We start from the raw sequence: 19,349 nt of genomic DNA on the forward strand, positions 1-19,349 counted from the left end.
TTACTACACCTTGGTAATATAGTTTGAAATCCAGAAGTATGATGCTTCCAGCTTTGTTCTTCTTGCACTGAATCTTTGGATTTCTCTGGGTAGTTTGGACATTTTAACAAAATTAATTCTTCCAATCCATGAACACAAGATGTATTTCCATTTATTTGTATCTTCTTCAATTTCTTTCATCACCATTTTGTAGTTTTCAGTGTACAGATCTTTCACCTCCCTGGTTAAACTTATTCCTAAGTATTTATTATTTTCAATTTTATTATTTTTGATTTACTATTGTAAATGAGATTGTTTTCTTAATTTCTTTTTCAGATAGTTGTATATTGATGTTATATCCTACAACTTTAAAGAATTCATTTATTAATTTCAATAGTATTTTTGGTGGAGTTTTTTACAGTATTCTACATGTAAGATCATGTCATCTGTAAACAGAAACTTCTTCCTTTCCAATTTGGATACCTTTTATTTCTTTTTCTTGCCTAATTGCTCTGGCTAAGACTTACAGTACTATGTTGAATAGAAATGATGAGAGTGGGCACCCTTGTCTTGTTCTTGATCTTAGAAGAAACATTACCAACTTTTCATCAATAAGTATGATGTTAGTTGTGAGCTTGTCAAATATGGCCTTTATTATTTTAAGGTATATTCTATACCAAGTTCATTGAGAGTTTTTACATGAAACGATATTAAGGTTTGTCAAATGCCTTTTCTGCATCTATTGAGATGATCATATAATTTTTATCCTTCATCCTATCAATGTGGTATATCACATTTATTGATTTGCATTTGTTGAACCATTCTTTTATCTTGCATAAGATTATTTTTTAAAAGAATTCAGTGACCATTTCCACCAATGCATTGCTATAAAGGGCTTTCATTTGGGTTACTTTAAAGGCCAGTTTTTTTTATGGGTAAAATGTATATACTTATGAGAGATCAATAAATTCATAGCTTTTTGAAAACCTATAGGGATATTTTATAAAGTATTTAATAATGACTTTCCTGAAACCAATTTTAGTCTTTGTCTTAAAACCTTTTAAAATAATATTTCATACACACTTTAAAATTCAACTTTAACCCTTTACAATAAGACACCATTGCTAACAAACACAATAGTCATTAACTTGTTCTCGTTGGTTTTTGAAGTATATATAGTCTAGCGAGTATTTAATTCAACCTATCATTTATTTTTATAAAGCAAATGCTATAATAACAGTGGGAAAATTTTGGAATTCACTCTCAAGTCAAGTGGCTCCCAACTAATGTAAAATGACATTGATTTTGTTTTTTGATTACAGAAGCAATACATAGCCATTGTAGAACATTTTGGAATACAGAAAATATGTTTAAAAATAAGAAAACGGACATCCAAAATTTAAGCACATTAAAAATAATCACTATTAACATTGTAATGTATTTTCTTACTGTTTTTTATATGCATTTTTGTATATGTATTAACAGGAATATTTGTGAATTTGTGTAGTATATGTAGGCATTATATTATATGTAGGCATTATATTATATATACAGTATACATTTTTTTAACTTAAGATATTAGATAATAAATATTTTTACATTATTAACTATTGTTCAACACCCTTTTTATTACTGCATAATATTTCCTTTTATGGACACACTGCAGTCCTTGGGAATAATTGTTACTTTGAGGGCAATTCCTTAATTGTAGGACATTTAGATTGCTCCAAATTCTTTTAATATTATAAATTCTGTCAAGCATAAAACCGATACAATTGAGGTACTACTGAGGGAGAGAAACAAACATTAAAGTGATAAACTGAAGTACTACTGAGAGAGATGAACATCATGGTGATGTGCCAAGGAGATTAGAGAGCAAGATTCAAATCAGAGAGACCCCTTAGTTGAAGAACAAGGGAATAAAGGTGAAACTTGGCCCTAGCTGTAGAAAGAAAAGGGAAGATAGACATGAAAACTATTGTGTTAGAACATTGGCAGGACCTGGAAATAGATGGATACTTATGAGGTATGAGTCAAGAAATACTTCAGAGTTAATTTATGTGATGGGGAAAACTAATGCCGTGAACAGAGAGTATTGGATTTGGAGGAGGGGCTTGTCTAAAGGTAACTTTTAGCATGTTGAGCCATTTACCATGACAGTAATGGTCAGCTCAGCTGAACTGAAGCTTTGATGAACTCTTAGGATTAGAGATGAAAATACAGGTCATAAATGGATAGAGACCACACTGGCAAACCTATAGGAATAATTGTTATATTTGAGGGCAATTCAGCACAGGTGGAGGAAAATGGTTGAAGTTTTAAGGAATGACCCATATTTTTTGTGAAAAGAAAGCAATAAGAACCATTAAAAGAAGAGGAAGGTGGAATGAGAACTTGGGTAACAGAGTTGTTAAAATCCAGGAAGGAAGAGAATGGCAAGAATAAATTGCACATTCTGGTCAAGATGGGAGTAAGTAAATGCTGTGCTCGCATCCTCCCACAACCACACCAAAAGCACAACTAAACTACAGAACAACCATCGTTGAGAATCACCGGAAGACTAGCTATACGGAAGTCCTATAACTTAAGATATACAAAAGAAGCCACATAGAGACTGGTAGGAGGGGAGGGAACATGGACCAGCAGGCCAACACCCTTGTGTGATGGTTAAAAATCAGAAGGGATATATTGACTACAATGGTCCACCTGAGGAGTGAGGGCTCCCAGCCCCATACCAGGCTCCCCAGCCCAGGGTTCCAATGCTGGAGAGAGAAGTCCCCATAACTCTGTGAACACTAGCAGAGATTGTGGCTGAGTGACACGGAGGGTGCTGGAATGCCAGGTGTTCCAATTAAAGGGCTCACATATGGACATACAGACTTCCTTGCTCTGAGCTCCAGCACTGGGGAAGCAGCTTAAAAGGCACTGAGGATATACAAGGAAGAACCAAATTGTTTGGCTTCAGGGTGAGAGCTGGAGGGGCAGCTTTCTCCCAGACAGAAGTGCTGGTAGAATCCATTGTCTCTTTGTTGAGCCCTCCCCGCTCCCAGCATGTAAATGGCTGCCATGTCTGAGTCTCCATCAACCTGGCTAACACCATTTGCCCTGCCCTGGTGATTCCCAGAGAGTCTGCCCCACCCAACTTACAGGCCCACCAAAGTCACTTCTAGTGGCTTTTCCATACACATGGCCTGTCTTGGCCCATTTGCGAACTTTTCTAAACTCTCTCAAGGTTCACAATATCCAAACAAGCAGTATCTGGCTTTGGCATTTCCCATACCTCTTGCTGAGCAGCCTCAAGCCTGACATTGGTAGCAGCTGGCCACAGTTCACGGCTAGGCCTCTCCCAGGAACTTCCAATCCCAACTAGGTTGATAGCCATCTGCAGATTGCTTGGTGGCTCATGCCAGGTGGCCCTGATCAGGGCACAGGCAGTGGCTGAACTTGGCCTTTAGCAGGGTCCCTCTCAGGAAGCCCTGGGGCCAGCACACCCGCTGGCCTGCTTCGGCCTACTTCAGAACACCACCCGGCCACCTCTGCAGGTAACATAACCAAAAGGCAGACTAGGCTGGCACCAGAGCCCTTCTAAAGTGAACCCTTCTTCGTAGGGTCAGCCCCTGCACAACAGCTCCACCACTGTAGTCACAGACAGTACTTACATCTAATCAGCCTGAGGATCAGTTCCTCCCATTGATGTGTCAACAGCAACCAAGGCTCATCCACAGCCGGAGGGTACACACAATCTATACAAAAGATACACCTGCAGCACTGGCTCAGGTGACCAAGAAGAGTGTACTACTGGGCCCCATAAGACACCTACTACATAAAGCTACTCTCCTAAGACCAAGACATAACAGCTCTACCTAATAACATAGAAATAAACACAGGGAAGCAGCCAAAATGGGGAGGCAAAGAAACATGTCCCAAACAAAAGAACAGAACAATGCTCCAGAAAAAAAAAAAAACTAAACAAAATGTAGACGAGCAATCTACCAGATACAGATTTCAAAACACTGGTTATAAACGTGCTCAATGATCTCAGTGAGAACTTTAACAAGAGATAAAAAACACAAAAAAAGAACCAGTCAGAAATGAAGAATAACAAATAAAGAATACATTAGGGGGGATCAAAAAGAGATTGGATGAAGCAGAGGATAGAATCAAAGATTTGAAAGATAAGGTACCTGAAAACACCCAATAAGAACAACAAAAAGAAAAAAGAATCAAGTAAAAATAAGGATAGTTTCAAGGGCCTCTGGGACAATATTAAATATAACAACATTTGCATCACAGGGGTACCAGAAAGAAGAGAGAGAGCAAGGAATCGAAACCTATTTGAAGAAATAATGACAGAAAACTTCCCTGACCTGGCGAAGGAAATAGACATACAAACCCAGGAAGCACAGGGAGTTTCAAACAAGATAAGTCCAAAGAGGTCCACACCAAGACACATCAAAATTAAAATTCCAAAAGTTAAAGACAAAAGATCTTAAAAGCAGCAAGAGAAAAGAGGAGAAAAAAAAATGGCATAGATGATAGAGGCTCTGTTCATCCCTCTGGCAACCAAATCAAATTTGTGACAGAAAAAAAAGGAGCAAACATCAAGGAAAATCACCTGGGATCTGGATGAATAAGCCATAAACTAGGAAGAGAACTAAGAAATCACCCTGCAATGGGAGAAGGTAGGACGGGGCGAGGATGTGAGGCTGCCAGGTATGAGCAGCTGAGTGGGATGGTGTCCGTGTCCGCAAACTGACCTTCACAGTGTCAGACCTGCTCCTCTGAGCACCAGCACTTGTTCGGCTGGGCGGAGGACACCAGGGACTTATAGGGGACACTGAGTTGTCGGAGTGAGGGCCAGAGGTTAGGGTCTCTCCCAACAGAAGTGCTGGTGGAATCCATTGTTCCTCTGTTAAGCCTTCTGCCTCCCAGTGTGCAGACCGCAGCACCGCCATAGCGGAGACGTCATTGACCTGGATAACAGAGGTCATTCTGCCCAGAGGAGTCCCTGAAACTCCACCTCTCCCAAGTCATGGCTCCTCCCAAGCCACATCCAGATGTATCCTCAGTGAGTCAGGTGCTCCTTGCTGAACAGAGCCAAGACCCACACTGGTGGCAGCTGGCCTCGGTTTCTGGTGTGGTTTCTTGAGGCAGCTATAAGCACAGCATCTGTATATTGCTTGCTGAATCTTAACAGGTGGCCCCGAAGAGGCACAGGCTGGGGATAAACTTGACCTGCAGTGGAGCCCCTCTCAGGACTGTGCCACTGGACACCAACTAAGTTTCCCATGCTGATAAGACTGGGAGACTTAAGAGTTTTGCCTAGTACATAGAAACAGACACAGAAAAGCAGCCAAAATGGAAAGACAAAGAAGCAGAAACCATATGAGAGAACAGAACAGAGATCCAGGAATAATGGAGTCAAGCAATCTAACAGATGCAGAGTGGAAAACACTGGTTATAAGGATGCTCAATGAACTTAGGTGATGTGTAGATGAACTCAGTGAGAACTTTAACAGAGAGATAAAAAACATTAAAATGGAAATGGAAATTATAAAGGAACCAGTCAGAAATGAAGAACACATTATCTGAAATGAGAAGTATATTAGATGGAAAAACAGAGTGGATAAAGAAGAGGATTGAACCACCAATATAGAGGATGGGGAAACTGGGGACACTCGACCAGAATGACGAGAAAAAAGAAGCCAAGACTATAATAAGGAGCCTATGGGACACTATTAAATGTAAAAATATATATGTCATAGGAGTACCTGAAGGAAAACAAGACTGAAGAGCTATTTGAAGAAATAATGATGGAAAACTTCCCTAATCTGGTGAAGGAAGTAGACATACAACTCCAGGAAGCTCAGAGAATCTCAAGAAAGAGGAACCCAAGGAAGTTCACACCAAGACACATCATAATCAAAATGCCAAAGGTTAAATACAAAGAGAGATTCTTAAAAGCAGCAAGAGAAAAGCAGTTAGTTACCTACAAGGGAGCACCCATAAGACTGGCAGCTGATTTCTCAAACCATGCAGGACAGAAGGGCTTGGCACAAAATATTCAATGTGATGAAAACCCAGGATCTATAATCAAGAATACTTTATCCAGCAAAGATATCATTTAGAGTCGAAGGACAGGTAAAGGGGTTCCCAGACAAAAATAAGCTAAAGGAGTTCATCACCACCCAGCCAGTATTACAGGAAATGTTGGAGGGACTTCTTTAAGAAGAAAAGACATGTATCAAAAACATACATACAAAATGGTAATAACTGCATTCCTATCAATAAGTACTTCAAATGGAAAAGAATTAGGTGCTCCAACCAAAAGATAGAGTGACTGAATGGATAAGAAAACAAGACCCCTATATATGCTGCCAACAAGAGATTCACTTCAGATTAAAAGACACACACACACTAAAAGGAAGGGGATGGAGAAAGTTATTGCCTTGATGGACCTGGAGAGCATTGCACTGATGAAATGGGTCAGATAGAGAAAGGGAGATTTCACATTATTCCATGTCCATGTGGAATCTAAAGAACAAATAAACCACAATAACAAAAACAGTAATAAACTCATAGATACAGAGAATATTTTGAGGGCTACTGGATGGGAGGGGTTTGGGGGTGGGAGAAAAATGCAAAGGGATTAAGAGATGCAAATGGATAGTTTCAGAATAGACATAGAGATATAGAGTGTAGCATGGGGAAGATGGTTAATAATGTAATAATTATGTAAGGGGAAGAGGGGTACTAGATTTAGTGGGGTGACCACTTTGCAAGTTATGTGGATCTCTGATTAATAAGTTGTACAACTGAAACTGTATATTATTGTATGCCAACTATAATTGAGAAAATTCACTGAATCGTATGGTGTAAATATGAACAACTAATAGTCTATTAAATGTCAATAAAGCCGGGAAAGATTTTTTTCTTAAAAAAAGCAGCAAGAGAAAAGCAGGTAGTTACCAACAAGGGAGCTCCCATAAGACTGTCAGCTGATTTCTCAACAGAAACTTTTCAGGCCAGAAGGGATTGGCATGAAATAATCAACATGATGAAAACCAAGGGCCTACAACTAAGATTACTGTACCCAGCAAAGCTATCATTTAGAATCAAAGGCCAGATAAAGAGCATCCCAGACAAGAAAAGGCTAACGGAGTTCATCAACTCCAAACCATTATTACAAGTGGTATTAGAGAAACTTCTTTAAGAAGGAAAAAAAAAAGATAAAAAATATGAATAATGAGATGGCAATAATTACATATCAACAATTACTTTAAATGTAATTGAATTAAATGTTCTGGTCCAAAGATAGGGTGACTGAATCGATAAGAAAGCAACACCCTTACATATGCTGTCTATAAGAGACTCACTTCAGATCACAAGACACACAGAGACTGATAGTAGAGGGATGGAAAAAGACAGTTCATAAAAATGGAAATGAAAAAAAAAAAGTAGCAGTAGTTATACCAGACAAAATAGACTTCACAAAAAAAGCTGTAACAAGACAAAAAAGGACCTAATAATCCCACTTTTGGGTATTTATCTGAAGAAATCCAAAACACTACTCTGAAGGGACATGTGCACCCATATATTTATTGCAGCATTATTTACAATAGCCAAGATATGGAGGCAATCTGAGTGTTCATCGGTGGATGAATGGATAAAGAAGAAATGGTACAAATATACAGTGGAATGTTACTCAGACATCAAAAAGAGTGAAATCCTGCCATCTGCAATAACATGCATGGACCTAGAGGGTATTATGCTGAGTGGAGTAAGTCAGACCAAGAAAGACAAATGCCATATGATTTCACTTATATATGGAATCTTAAGAACAAACCATAAAAATAAACAGCAGAAACAAACTCATAGATACAGAGAACATTTTGATGATTGCCAGACTGGAGGGTGGGGATGGGTGAAAAAGGGGAAGGAATTAAGAAATACAAATTGGTAGTTACAAAATAGTCATGAGGCCATAAAGTATAGCATAAGGAATATAGTCAATAATATTGTAATAACTGTATATGGTGTGAGATACGTACTAGACTAATCAATGTGATCACTTTGTAGGTTATAGAAATGTCTAATCGCTATGTTGTATAACTTAAACCAATATGATATTGTATGTCAACTGTAATAGAAAATTTTTAAAAATTATTTTTAAAGTAAATTTCACAGTGCTAAGAACCACAGGCCTTTATGCTGAAGATAAGCTACTGAGAGATAAATTGTAACCTTAAAGAAAATTTCTATTCCACTTGGCAATATGACCCTAAACCAATTTTAAAGGCATTCAAGAGCAAGTGGGTGGTAACTATGATTTTGAAAATTTGGTGGTGAAAGGAAGGGAAAAGTGGGGATGTACCTCTGAGGTAGTCAGAGGAGTTGGGGAGTTAGGCAGTGGATGCATGTGTGCCTGCCCTCATGATGTAATGCTACTTCAGCACCTCTGTTCTTCACAGAATGTCTCCTTCCAGCAAATCCAGCCCTTCACCATAAAGCTGCCTAAGAAATAGAAAAGAATGAATTCATATAAGCAACTCACCCTGTTAGCCTATTTGAAAAAAGAAAAAAGAAAGAAAGGAAGAAAGAAATTCTTTACTCTTTAGAACTTTCAAAGGGATAATTTTTTCAAGGGGGGAAAAATCTTTTTTTTCAGGCAACAATTGAAGAAACTGAACCAAACGGTCAAGAAGATGAGAATGGTGGTGAAAAGCCAGAAAAAGGGAATACAGAACTTGCCTCATCAGGTTTGTTTTATAATAGTCTAATTTTAAGGTAAATCATGATAACTGTTAAGATATAATGGAAATAAGCATCATCTCCTGCTGAGCAATAACAGTTAAGCTCTGTAACAGGTGTGGTTGTGCTGCCACCTAGAGGCTTACTGGGGAAGTTCTGACACTATGATTTATCTTTCTGTAAAAACAAGCACCCATGATTTTTTGCTACCTTTTTTTCGGTTTTTTTAAAGTTTATTTCCATTATCTTAGAGAAGATTATATTTCCACAAATAAATAATGCTAAAAAATAAGGGTCATATTTTAAGACACTATAACAGCAATAGATAAGACAAAAATATATCATAAAAATAGACACTGAAATGATGAAGTTGGTGAAGTTTGAAAGAATAAAGTAATGCCACAAATATGGACAGCGAGTATGAATAGAGATCCCCTGTTCCCTAAAGTAATGTTTCTCAATATTTTTAACACATTTTTTCTTTTGATAAAAACCTCTCACCCTCTTCTCATACCAAATTATTTTTAAATGGCATTTCAAAAGATATTCAATGTCATTACAAAAAACTTAAGCATATGCTTTTTCAAACTAGATTGCACCTCATTTTGATATGCCCCCTCAGGTGTTAACTTTTTCACCCACTCTAAAGTTTACCTAATTCTTCTTTATATATCAGAAAACACTTTATTTTCATTGCATTATAAATACCTCACAATCCTTAACACATTCCAGTTCTGAAAATATGATGTTAAAAAGGAGTATTGAAATACAAAAAGAAGAGTCAGTCATTTGGGTGGAAATTATCTGTAGATGTTCTCCCATCCAAACCACCTATCATAATATTTCTTGTCAACATTTTGTTTCATGTAGTGTTGTTTATATGTGAACTCTGACTCTTATTAAGAACTTGAGTTTTTTATAGTGGGGTTCTTTAATGTGTTCTATGTTGCTTGATTTCTTTGTATAATATTATGGAAGATCCTAGAGAATTATGGTACCTTAAGCTCATTTATACTTCTCATCACGTGGTAACCCAACTTCTTATTGCGCAGAACAGGATATGGACTCAATGTACTTCATGGCTTAAATGTGCTTTTATATGGTCTTCTTCTTCTTTATGTTTCTGAATGTAACTTTTTTTCAGAGCCACAGCATTTTACAACAACTGTGACTCGATCCAGCCCAACTGTGGCCTTTGTGGAGTTTTCCTCCAGTCCCAAGCTGAAGAGCGATGTGCCAGAAGAAGAAAACCAGAAGAAACCAGAAAATGAAATGAGCGGAAAGGTGGAGTTGGTGCTGTCACAAAAGGTGAAGTACATAGTGGGTTAAAGCAGTTAAATCCAAAATTAGTGTGGCTTCGTATTGCAGCTGGCTGCTACTGTGGCACTTGTTCATAATGAAGATTTATTTTCTCTCCTACTCTTTTTTCTTATCTTTGATATGTTTTTTTTTAAATAAAAATATACTACATGTTCACTGGAAATAATTTACAGATAGAAAGATGTAAGTATTAGTCCATTTGGACTGCTGTAACAGAATACCATAGACTGGGTAGCTTACAAACAACAGAAATTTATTTCTCACAGTTATGGAGACTGGGAATTCCAAGATCAAGGCAGCAGCTCCCCAGATAATTCTAGTGATTGGCCACCAAGATAGAGATACCACCGATTGGCATACTGGCATACCACATATGGTGATATTTTAACTTTAAAAATTAACCCTAAATTGGATTTGACTTTCGAGTAAAAAAATTACCACTTCTACTTCTGGCTCCTCCATAATGTAGTCAATCAGTATTGACTGGGCACCTACTACATGCCAGGCACTGTACTAGACACTGGATATTCAACAGTGAACAAGACACAGCCCTGGCTTTAAGGAGCTGAGAGTGCTGTGTCCTTGGTAGAGCCTCAAAAATGCCTATTGCCTTGATGCTTTTTGGAAATTTCAGACTCTAGCTATTCCCCATTTTTATACATAGAGAATTAAAGAATGGTCTGAAAGTTTGAAAGTAGGAACTAAACTGTAGGAAAAATATTTGGGGGCAGGCAGAATGTCCTGTCTTTGCAGTTTTTGCCTTATCCACATTACACTTGCAACCATTATTTTTTATTCTTCCAAATTGACTTTTTGTTCCACTTAAATCTAAATTGAAAGGAAAACTCTATTTCATTGCTAGAATTTTTTTAAATCAAGTAAAATGAATATCATAACTAAAAAGTATTCATTTTGCTTCTTTCTTTTGTTTACCTTTTTTTTTGTTCCTTTTTTGGCCCCCCGTTTTCTTTTTTCCCTTTTTTTGGAAAAAAGAGTTTTCAGGGGTTCTTAATATTGTGTGTTCATGTGTGTGCATGCATGCATGCATGCTTGCACGCACCTGCATACACAACATGTTTAGCCATCTTGTAAACATTATTCTCAGAATAATATTATTTAAAGCATAAAATACACAGAATTCTTAAGTTTTCCTTGGTATCAAGGCGTACTAACTATATATACCCCCTCAATAATGTTCTGTAGACTCCAGGTTAAGAATTTCTGCTGATTGATTAGCAAATGCAATAATGGTCTTTGAACCCAGTGCTTTTCTCACATCATGTGAATGTCTCCCTTTTTCCTTTCCCTGCTGTACAGTTAGCTGTTAGAAAAAGGGAGAAAGGTGATTACAGTGGTTGCAAAAGATTTTATTTTCTGACTTCACTTGAGAGTCTTACCTTTTTAAAACAAAGTGCTCATGTACACAGACTGACCTTTTTACACAGTGGTCATTTTGAGCATTTCTGCTATTAACTGTTTCATTTACAACTGGGCATTATCAGAAATATGTTTTTATTAGACTCTGCTATGAAGGAAATTAGATTAAGATTTGAGGGTTGTTAACTTTGATAAGTCTAGGCCTTACCTTTTTTGCATGTTTAACACTGAAGTTCAGTTGGACATCTGGTTGACCTCTGTAACGCAGAATGAAGTGATTAACTATTTTCTTCAGGATTCCATTAGGGTTGAATATATTACTCATACGGAAAAATAAAGTCCTACCAAGAAGAAATTCTAGACATTAAATCAGCCTGAGGACCAAATCATAGATCAGCTTATAATGAAACAAGTGCTCTATAGCCACGCTTGCCTTATTGGTTATCAAATTAATCTGTTGAGAACACAGCCAACAGCCAGAGTGAATCAGAGGAAATCCTGTAAGCAGCTGGAAGGACAATAACTGATACAGCTGTGCTCTTCATTTAGATCTTTGCTCAAAGTCTACTAACTTTTATTTTAGATATTAGTTTGGTAATCTAGTCTTTCAGCAGTTGGTTAGAAGCAACAAATCGGAAAGAGGGTAATTCTAGCAAAGGCCATTCAGATTGAGGAGAAACAAAATTAAATAGCAGTAATAAGAAAAATCTATTTTTACAAAGCTAATACAAGAAGTTTTAAAGCCTGTAATTTTAGAAGTATTTACCATATAGACAAATGATCTCACATGCCTCAAAAATCCTCTAAGGGCCTCATTGTTATTGTGTTGTTTGATAATGGCTATTTGTAATGATGCTTTTTTGTTAACAGCCAAAGCATATTGTCTTTAGCGTACTTTGCATAAATTTGTTGGGGCATTGAGTTGCTTCTCAAGGATAATGCCCATTAAGAGGTAATATTATTTTAGTATTTAGCACTTACATAGTAAGATTTTTAGTTTATCTTAGGTAGAACATCTCACATCCTGAGATTACAAATTCAGTATTATGAAGTACCAGGAAGAGAAAATGGGACTGAGCAATAAGAAAATGAGACAAAGTGGTGTATAATCCCAAAGACGGAATATTATTTTTTGGATTTGGAGAAAAATGGTCATTAAATTTGCATGCTCTCATTTGATTTCTCTGAAAAATTGGCCTCATTAATTTAGAAAAGCACAAAAGGGGCTAGGAGAAGTGACCAGAATGTCCATTTAAGAGTTAAATGTTTAGGCTTATTGACATGTAATAGCCATGGATTCTTTAATTTTATTTTGCCTATGCATTTATTAATGGACAATACTTATGTTTGTTTATGTTTATATAAATTTATACTCACATAGAAGTTTATATGAGTTTGACATGAGGAACTTATAACTTATATAAACTCATGTTTCTGTCTGTTGCTCATGACCCAGGTGGTAAAGCCAAAATCTCCAGAACCAGAAGCAACCCTGATGTTTCCATTTCTGGACAAAATGCCTGAAACCAACCAGTTACATTTGCCAAATCTCAATTCTCAAGGTAAAGAGAAGGAAATGTTTTATTTTTGTTCTACATGTTCTACTGGGCCCATCTAAAGTAAAATATTCCCTATTTAAAGGAAGATTACTGCATTTATGTTGATGTTCCTTTAGCCATGGTGTTTGCCAGAATCCATGATGGCTGAATTAATAATTTCAGAATAGAAATCTGGGGCCGCGTTCTCTATTTGGCCTATCCAGAGCCATTTCATCAGCCAGGCACTATAGGCACCATAGAGCCTATACAAGTGTTTGATATCTTAAAATAATTTTATTGGCTCCAAAATGTAGAAAAAAATTTGCAAAATAAAAAATCAATAACTTCAATAAAATATGTATAACCTTAATATTATGTCAACTTCATTAATTGTTAATTACCTAACTTTATACAATATCCATTTAATTTGACAATGATTTTGGAAGAAAGTCACATTTTCTTACTCCATAATAATTCCCATGTGTACACAATGATTACTGAGAAATTCACGATCATAGATTAAATGTGTTACTCTTAACCAAAAACTTTAATCTTTCAAAAATTCTTTATAGCTATACTACAAACATTTATATGCTGAGAATATATTTTAACATGTTTCATATATTTGGTACATTTTAACATGTTTTATGTAATGTGGCGAGAGATGGCCTCTGAAAATATGGGAATTTAGGCCTCTGAAGATCTTTAAAGTGGCGCTGACCACTGCAAACTCCCAGGTACCTTTCAGGCCACGTATAGGTTGTGAATTGCCCCTTGACTCTTTAAGAGCCCAACTCGAATCCCTTTATCCTAGTGAGAAACCAGCCACCCACAACCACCAGGAAAGAACCTAGGGCATGTGAAGTGGGAGAGTTCAGGATCTATAGGGACTACTGATTCTTCAAAACACACACAGACCAAACGAACAGGTGTTGATGAGGTTGTAGAGAAAAGGGCGCCTTTGTGCGCTGTTGGTGAGATTGTAAATTGGTGCAGCCACTGTTTAAAACAGTATGGAGATGCCTCAAAAAATTAAAAATAGAACTACCTTATGAGCCAGCAATTCTACTTCTGGATATTTATCCAAAGAAATCCAAAATATGTTCATTGCAGTGCTACTTACAATAGCCATGATACGGAAGCAACTCAAGTGGCGATCAATAGATAACTAGATAAAGAGCCATACACTCTAAACAAGTATTATTGTTATTTTTATGTCTTATCGGCCATGTCTTCAGTGCACAATGTAAACACAAACTTGAAGTCAGTGGTTTTCAGAGCTTGGTCCCTGGATCTGCAGCTTATCATCCCTTTGGGAACTTTTGGGAACCATACCTAATATTGTAATCTTCCATTGCTAAAATAGAATATTATTTGGCCATAAAAAAGAATGAAATCTTACCATTTACTACAACATGGACGGACCTAGAGAATATAATGCTAAGTGAGATAAGTCAGACAGAGAAAGACAAATACCATATAATTTCACTTGTAGATGGAATCTAAAAAAGAAAGAAACAAACAGAACAGAAATAGATTCATAGATAGAGGACAAACTGATAATTGCCAGATGGAAGGGAGGTTGGAGGGCTAAGTGAAAAAGGTGGAGGGATTAAGAAATACAGATTGGCAGTTATAAAATAGTCAAGGGAATGTAAAGTACAGCATAGGGAATATAGTCAATAATATTGTAATAACTGTGTGGTGCAAGCTAGGTACTAGACTTATCGGAGGGATCAGTTTGTAAGTTATATAAATGTCTAACCACTATTCTGTACACCTGAAACTAGTATAACGAATGTCAACTGTAATTGAAAAAAAATTAAATTTAAAAAAATCACACAGACCACTGGGCTTTACTGGTATGATTGTTCTCTTTCTAGGTGTGAAAACAGCTTAAGTTCGGGATGGAAGAACCATAAAGTTTCTTGTTTTTTGTTTTTAATGTACTTTCCCTGGTACATTTTATAGATTTATCAGTCCACAGACAAAGAGAGGATGGTACAGGGTCATTGTGACTGGGAATTTATGTTTACTTTTCTTTTCAAGGATGGGCAGCTATTTGGGCTGGATCCTGAGTTGGCTTCTGGCTGACAGAGATGTTGGGCTCTTTCTGTATAACGGAGTACCTGGGAGGGAATTAATTGGTGCATGCATGGATGATCACTAATTTCTTAATGTGGAAACAAGTTCAATACTATCTTCAAAACATTTGTTTTACGTTTGTCAGCCCTACTGTCCTGAAAGGAATTGACAAAAATAAAGTCTCATAACTGGGTCAGCAATTGGCCATATTTAGAAGATTTTAATTCTGCCCTATTTCTAGCACTTTGTAATTGTGCAGATAAGTAATGTAGAGAGGAAATAGGTATTTTAAACCATATTAATTGGTTTTATTATCTTACATTTTTTTATATCTCATTACCTGTTATAAGACATTTCAATTATAAAATGTGCAGTTGAATAAGAGACTTTACTTATCTTTACCTAAATTGAATGATTAAAAAATAAAATTTAGTAGCAGTAGAGCATTTCAAAAACATTCTTTAGGATAGAATTATATTTGGCATACGCCTGTTCTATACTCTTGTCTGGTTCATGGAAGCTGTAATTACAGGTGCAAGCTCTGGAGACAGAACACCTGGGTTTGATTCATACTCATTTAGTTCTTAACCTATGCAACCTTACCCACCAAGTTCTCCCTAATCACTAATCGTCATCTGTAAACTGGAAATAATAATAGTACCAACTTCCTAGGGGTATTGGAAGAATTAAATGAGGTAAACCAAAAAAGTGTTTAGCTTAATACCTGGCTTAGAATAAGCACTAATATTATAATCTAATAGTTGCAGAATAGTAGCAGTAGGCATAGGAGTACAGAGCAAGGTGCCAGGCAGAAATAAACTATTCGTAAGTGCTTTTTTAAAAATAAGGGTGTCTATATTGTGGAGATAGGGCTTTAAGCAGTAATTTTCAAACATGAGTATATGCCAGGGTTGCCTGCAAGATGGGTTAAAACGCAAATCACTGGGCCCCACTCCTGCAATGTCTCACTGGGGGGAAGGGGGGACACAGTATTTGCATTACTAAAAAGCTCCCAAAGGGATACTAATGCTGCAGATCCAGGGATCACTCTCTGAAAACCACTAACTTTAAGTATGTGTTTAAATCATGCACTGAAAACATGGCCGATAGATATAAAAATAACAGTAATACTTGTTTGGAGCGTGTAAATTCCTATCTTTCAAGAGGCAAAAGGCCTCTAAAAAATGTAACTGTATTAGACATGATTTGTCTTTAATTGAGGGAGACAGGGAAAGTATAGGGCTTTGCCAGATATAAAGTCAGTGCATGTTTAAGTGACTAGTCTTTGGTCTCACTCAAGTCCAAAGAAGCTATAGTTAGGATCCAAAATCCTGGAACCATACCTAGTACTTCCTCTCATTGAGACAGTGCTACCTCCTCCATTTCCATAAAGCCACCTACTTACAGACTGATCCTACAGGCCACTGCAGATCTGCTGGTAGGCCCTACTGATGTTCCACAGACTCCTCTTAAAGGTACATACATGCAGAGAGAGTCTTTACTCTGAAAACATTCATAAAACACATTTAAAGATGACATATTTCCTTTTCTAAACTGTCTCCCAGCAGTAGAAAGATTTCTCAAATTGGCGTTTCAGGAAATATGTGCACATTTTAAAAACTGATGTCTTTATTTGCATTGAGAATGATGACAGATGAGCACAGCGCTAGTTTAAGGATGCAAATGAGCTGCTGTGTCTGCTTGATGCCATCACATTACAGATAGACATATACACATCTTTTGTTACAGACATATATAACTCCTGCCACAGACTTCCATACATAACCTTTATAAAGTGTATCAAATAATAATTGAACTCATCTCTGCTGTCTTTAATACTTTCCTAGTGTTCTTTAAAAGCAACGTGAACTGCGCATTTTGCTCTTTCATAGTATATCATATTATTTTGAGATTCAACATTTTAAGAATATCACCATTAAGTATGAGGCTATAAAATTTCACCTAACACCAAAGAAGACAGACAGTGGCATAAACTGTCTCATTTCTATTGACTTTTGTCCGTGTCTTTGGGTTTTGAATTTTTTTTATTGAAATATTTTATACTTTAGATTCTCTCACTATAATTCTTGTGCAGCCAAACCTGGACTTGAGACTTGGAAGCATGGTTCTGTTCAACTCTTACCTTGTTTTCATGATTTTCTGTTTGTTCTGTTCTACTGTCTGATCTAGAGTCGCCTGGCACTGCCAGTGTTCCGCTTAGAGTTCAAAACTCTTGGCGACGTTCCCAGTTTTTCTCCCAGTCAGGTAAAATGCATACTGGATAGCTATATTTCTTTTGTGCAAAAAATCCATGTTGCGAGCAACCAATAATATCTGGTATTTTTCTTCATTTCTGATTTCAGGAAAAAAAAATGCTTGTTTCTGGCACACAGTTAGCAAAGAACTAGTTCTTTCATATAAGTGCCAATTATACTAAAATTGGGAGGAAGTTCACAGAATTTTATTTTGATTTTGAAAATCTAAAGAAATAATAATATTCACCTCTTTTTTTATTGTCTCCTTCTCTTTTTTTAAACAAAAAATGAGAAACAATTACCAGGAACTGGTAATGGTTCTCTTGTTAACTGTGTCACTCTTTTTACTTCTTGAATGACATCTGGCCTCACTATGTATGATACTTTTCCAAGTCAGACAATCAGGGAACTGTCAATCAAGTCAGAATGCAAGGCGCATTAAAAACAAGTATTAATTGGAATATATTTTGCTTCCTGTAGTCTAGTATCTGGTGCTAATTAATGTGAACAATCATATCATACTGGTTATAACCTTTTTGGTGATGGGTACAAACTGCTTCAAGGGTGTGCTTTATTATGATTTTCTAATGCTTCTGGCTTACAACAAAAAAAATTGCTTTGAAGCTGACATAGGAACCACACTCCACTGAAGGGATCAAAGAGAATATGGTAAGAAGCTGCTCACATTGTGATCTTTTCTTTTTTCTTTCTTTCTGTACAGTGGATTCTCCAAGCAATGAAAAGTCACCTGTAACTACACCTGTAAGTAACCCATTTAAGGAAAAACATTATACATCTAGTGTGATTTTAATTTATAAGGTATTTGATTCACTTAAAGAAGATTCAGTCAAAAATGGGCTTTACAATCAATTACAATTGATTGTAAAAGAATAATTGAAAGTCAGGTATAATGCTGTCAGGTGAATTATGAAGAAAGACATGGATTTCATTATGCAGAGTTGTGATCATGTCTGGAAACAAAATGGTAAATCAAGAAAGTAAAATCTAAAAGAAACAATTAAAATGAGTGTGACAACAGGAATTAGTATTAAAATATGTGACTTCTGTAGGCATTCAAAATCTTTTTTTTTAATGAAAACAATATTTCGACATAGTGTATTTTGGCAACAGGGCCCCAACCTGCAATCTCTCTGAGATATCCAAGCTGTATCTGTTGCACTCCTTATCACAATCAATATCTTGAAGTAACTGTACATTTAGTTTTTAATTTTTTAATTGAATGAATTTTAAAAAATCATTTGCTAATTAAAATGTCAAGACATGACACTGGAAATTCCTTGCTGCTGCGTTTTATCTGAACAATCTCTACAGACCTGACTCCTTTCTAAATTGGGTTTTTCCAGCGCTGAGCCTTTTGTTTGCCCTCGAAAATTCCCACTGGATTTGTAGACTTCCTGCCTGGCACAATCAACTGTACCATTTTCCCTGAGCCCCCCGAGTGCAGTCACATAATCACCGGTACACCTTTGATTCCAGATTTACTGACTGTATACCCTGAAGGCTCTCTGAACTTTGTCTTTCTTGACTGTACAATACGATAATAAAACCTTCTTTTCAGGGTGTTGTGGGCCTTAATTGAAATAATTATTCGGAAGCCTCTAGCACAGCAGCCTCTGATGCATGAACGAATCTTCCCCAGTGGCTAATCCAAGAGGCCCGCCATGGCCAATACCAATTCTTATCTATAAGTAAATTGTCTCACTTTGAGAATTCCTAAGTGCCAGTGCAGAATGGAGAAGGGAGATCCATCATGCCACATAACCCTCAATATCTTCCAGAATTAGCAACCATTTGTGGAAGCTGCCTCAGCCAGTTCTGGGAATCTTGAGTACACTCACAGTGGATGGGAACCCGCAGAAGGACCCCAAAGCTGGCATTCATGGCACAGATCTGAAGACTACAACCGAACCCATTGATTTCCATTTTAAATGACATGGAACAACAATGTCACGTTGTTCTTGTACCCCTGGGCAGGGGTAGAGAGGAAGGGCGCCCTAAAGAGATACACTCTTATATCTGATTT

General features: G+C 36.8%; 1 protein-coding gene across 17 annotated transcripts in view; it reads left to right on the forward strand.

The window, feature by feature from the left end:
• Window positions 1–19,349, forward strand: part of LIMCH1 (LIM and calponin homology domains 1) — a 92,250-nt gene that overhangs the window by 55,677 nt on the left and 17,224 nt on the right. For all 17 annotated transcript variants that reach the window (XM_011362791.2, XM_011362793.2, XM_023532224.1 and 14 more), the window contains 4 exons: window positions 8,648–8,738; window positions 9,875–10,038; window positions 12,884–12,989; window positions 18,027–18,067. In XM_011362791.2, the coding sequence (XP_011361093.1) occupies window positions 8,648–8,738; window positions 9,875–10,038; window positions 12,884–12,989; window positions 18,027–18,067 (402 nt within the window). The remainder of the gene's footprint in view (window positions 1–8,647; window positions 8,739–9,874; window positions 10,039–12,883; window positions 12,990–18,026; window positions 18,068–19,349) is intronic.

The sequence above is a fragment of the Pteropus vampyrus genome, unplaced genomic scaffold (genome assembly GCF_000151845.1).
Source record: "Pteropus vampyrus isolate Shadow unplaced genomic scaffold, Pvam_2.0 Scaffold79, whole genome shotgun sequence".
NCBI classification, from domain to species: domain Eukaryota; kingdom Metazoa; phylum Chordata; class Mammalia; order Chiroptera; family Pteropodidae; genus Pteropus; species Pteropus vampyrus.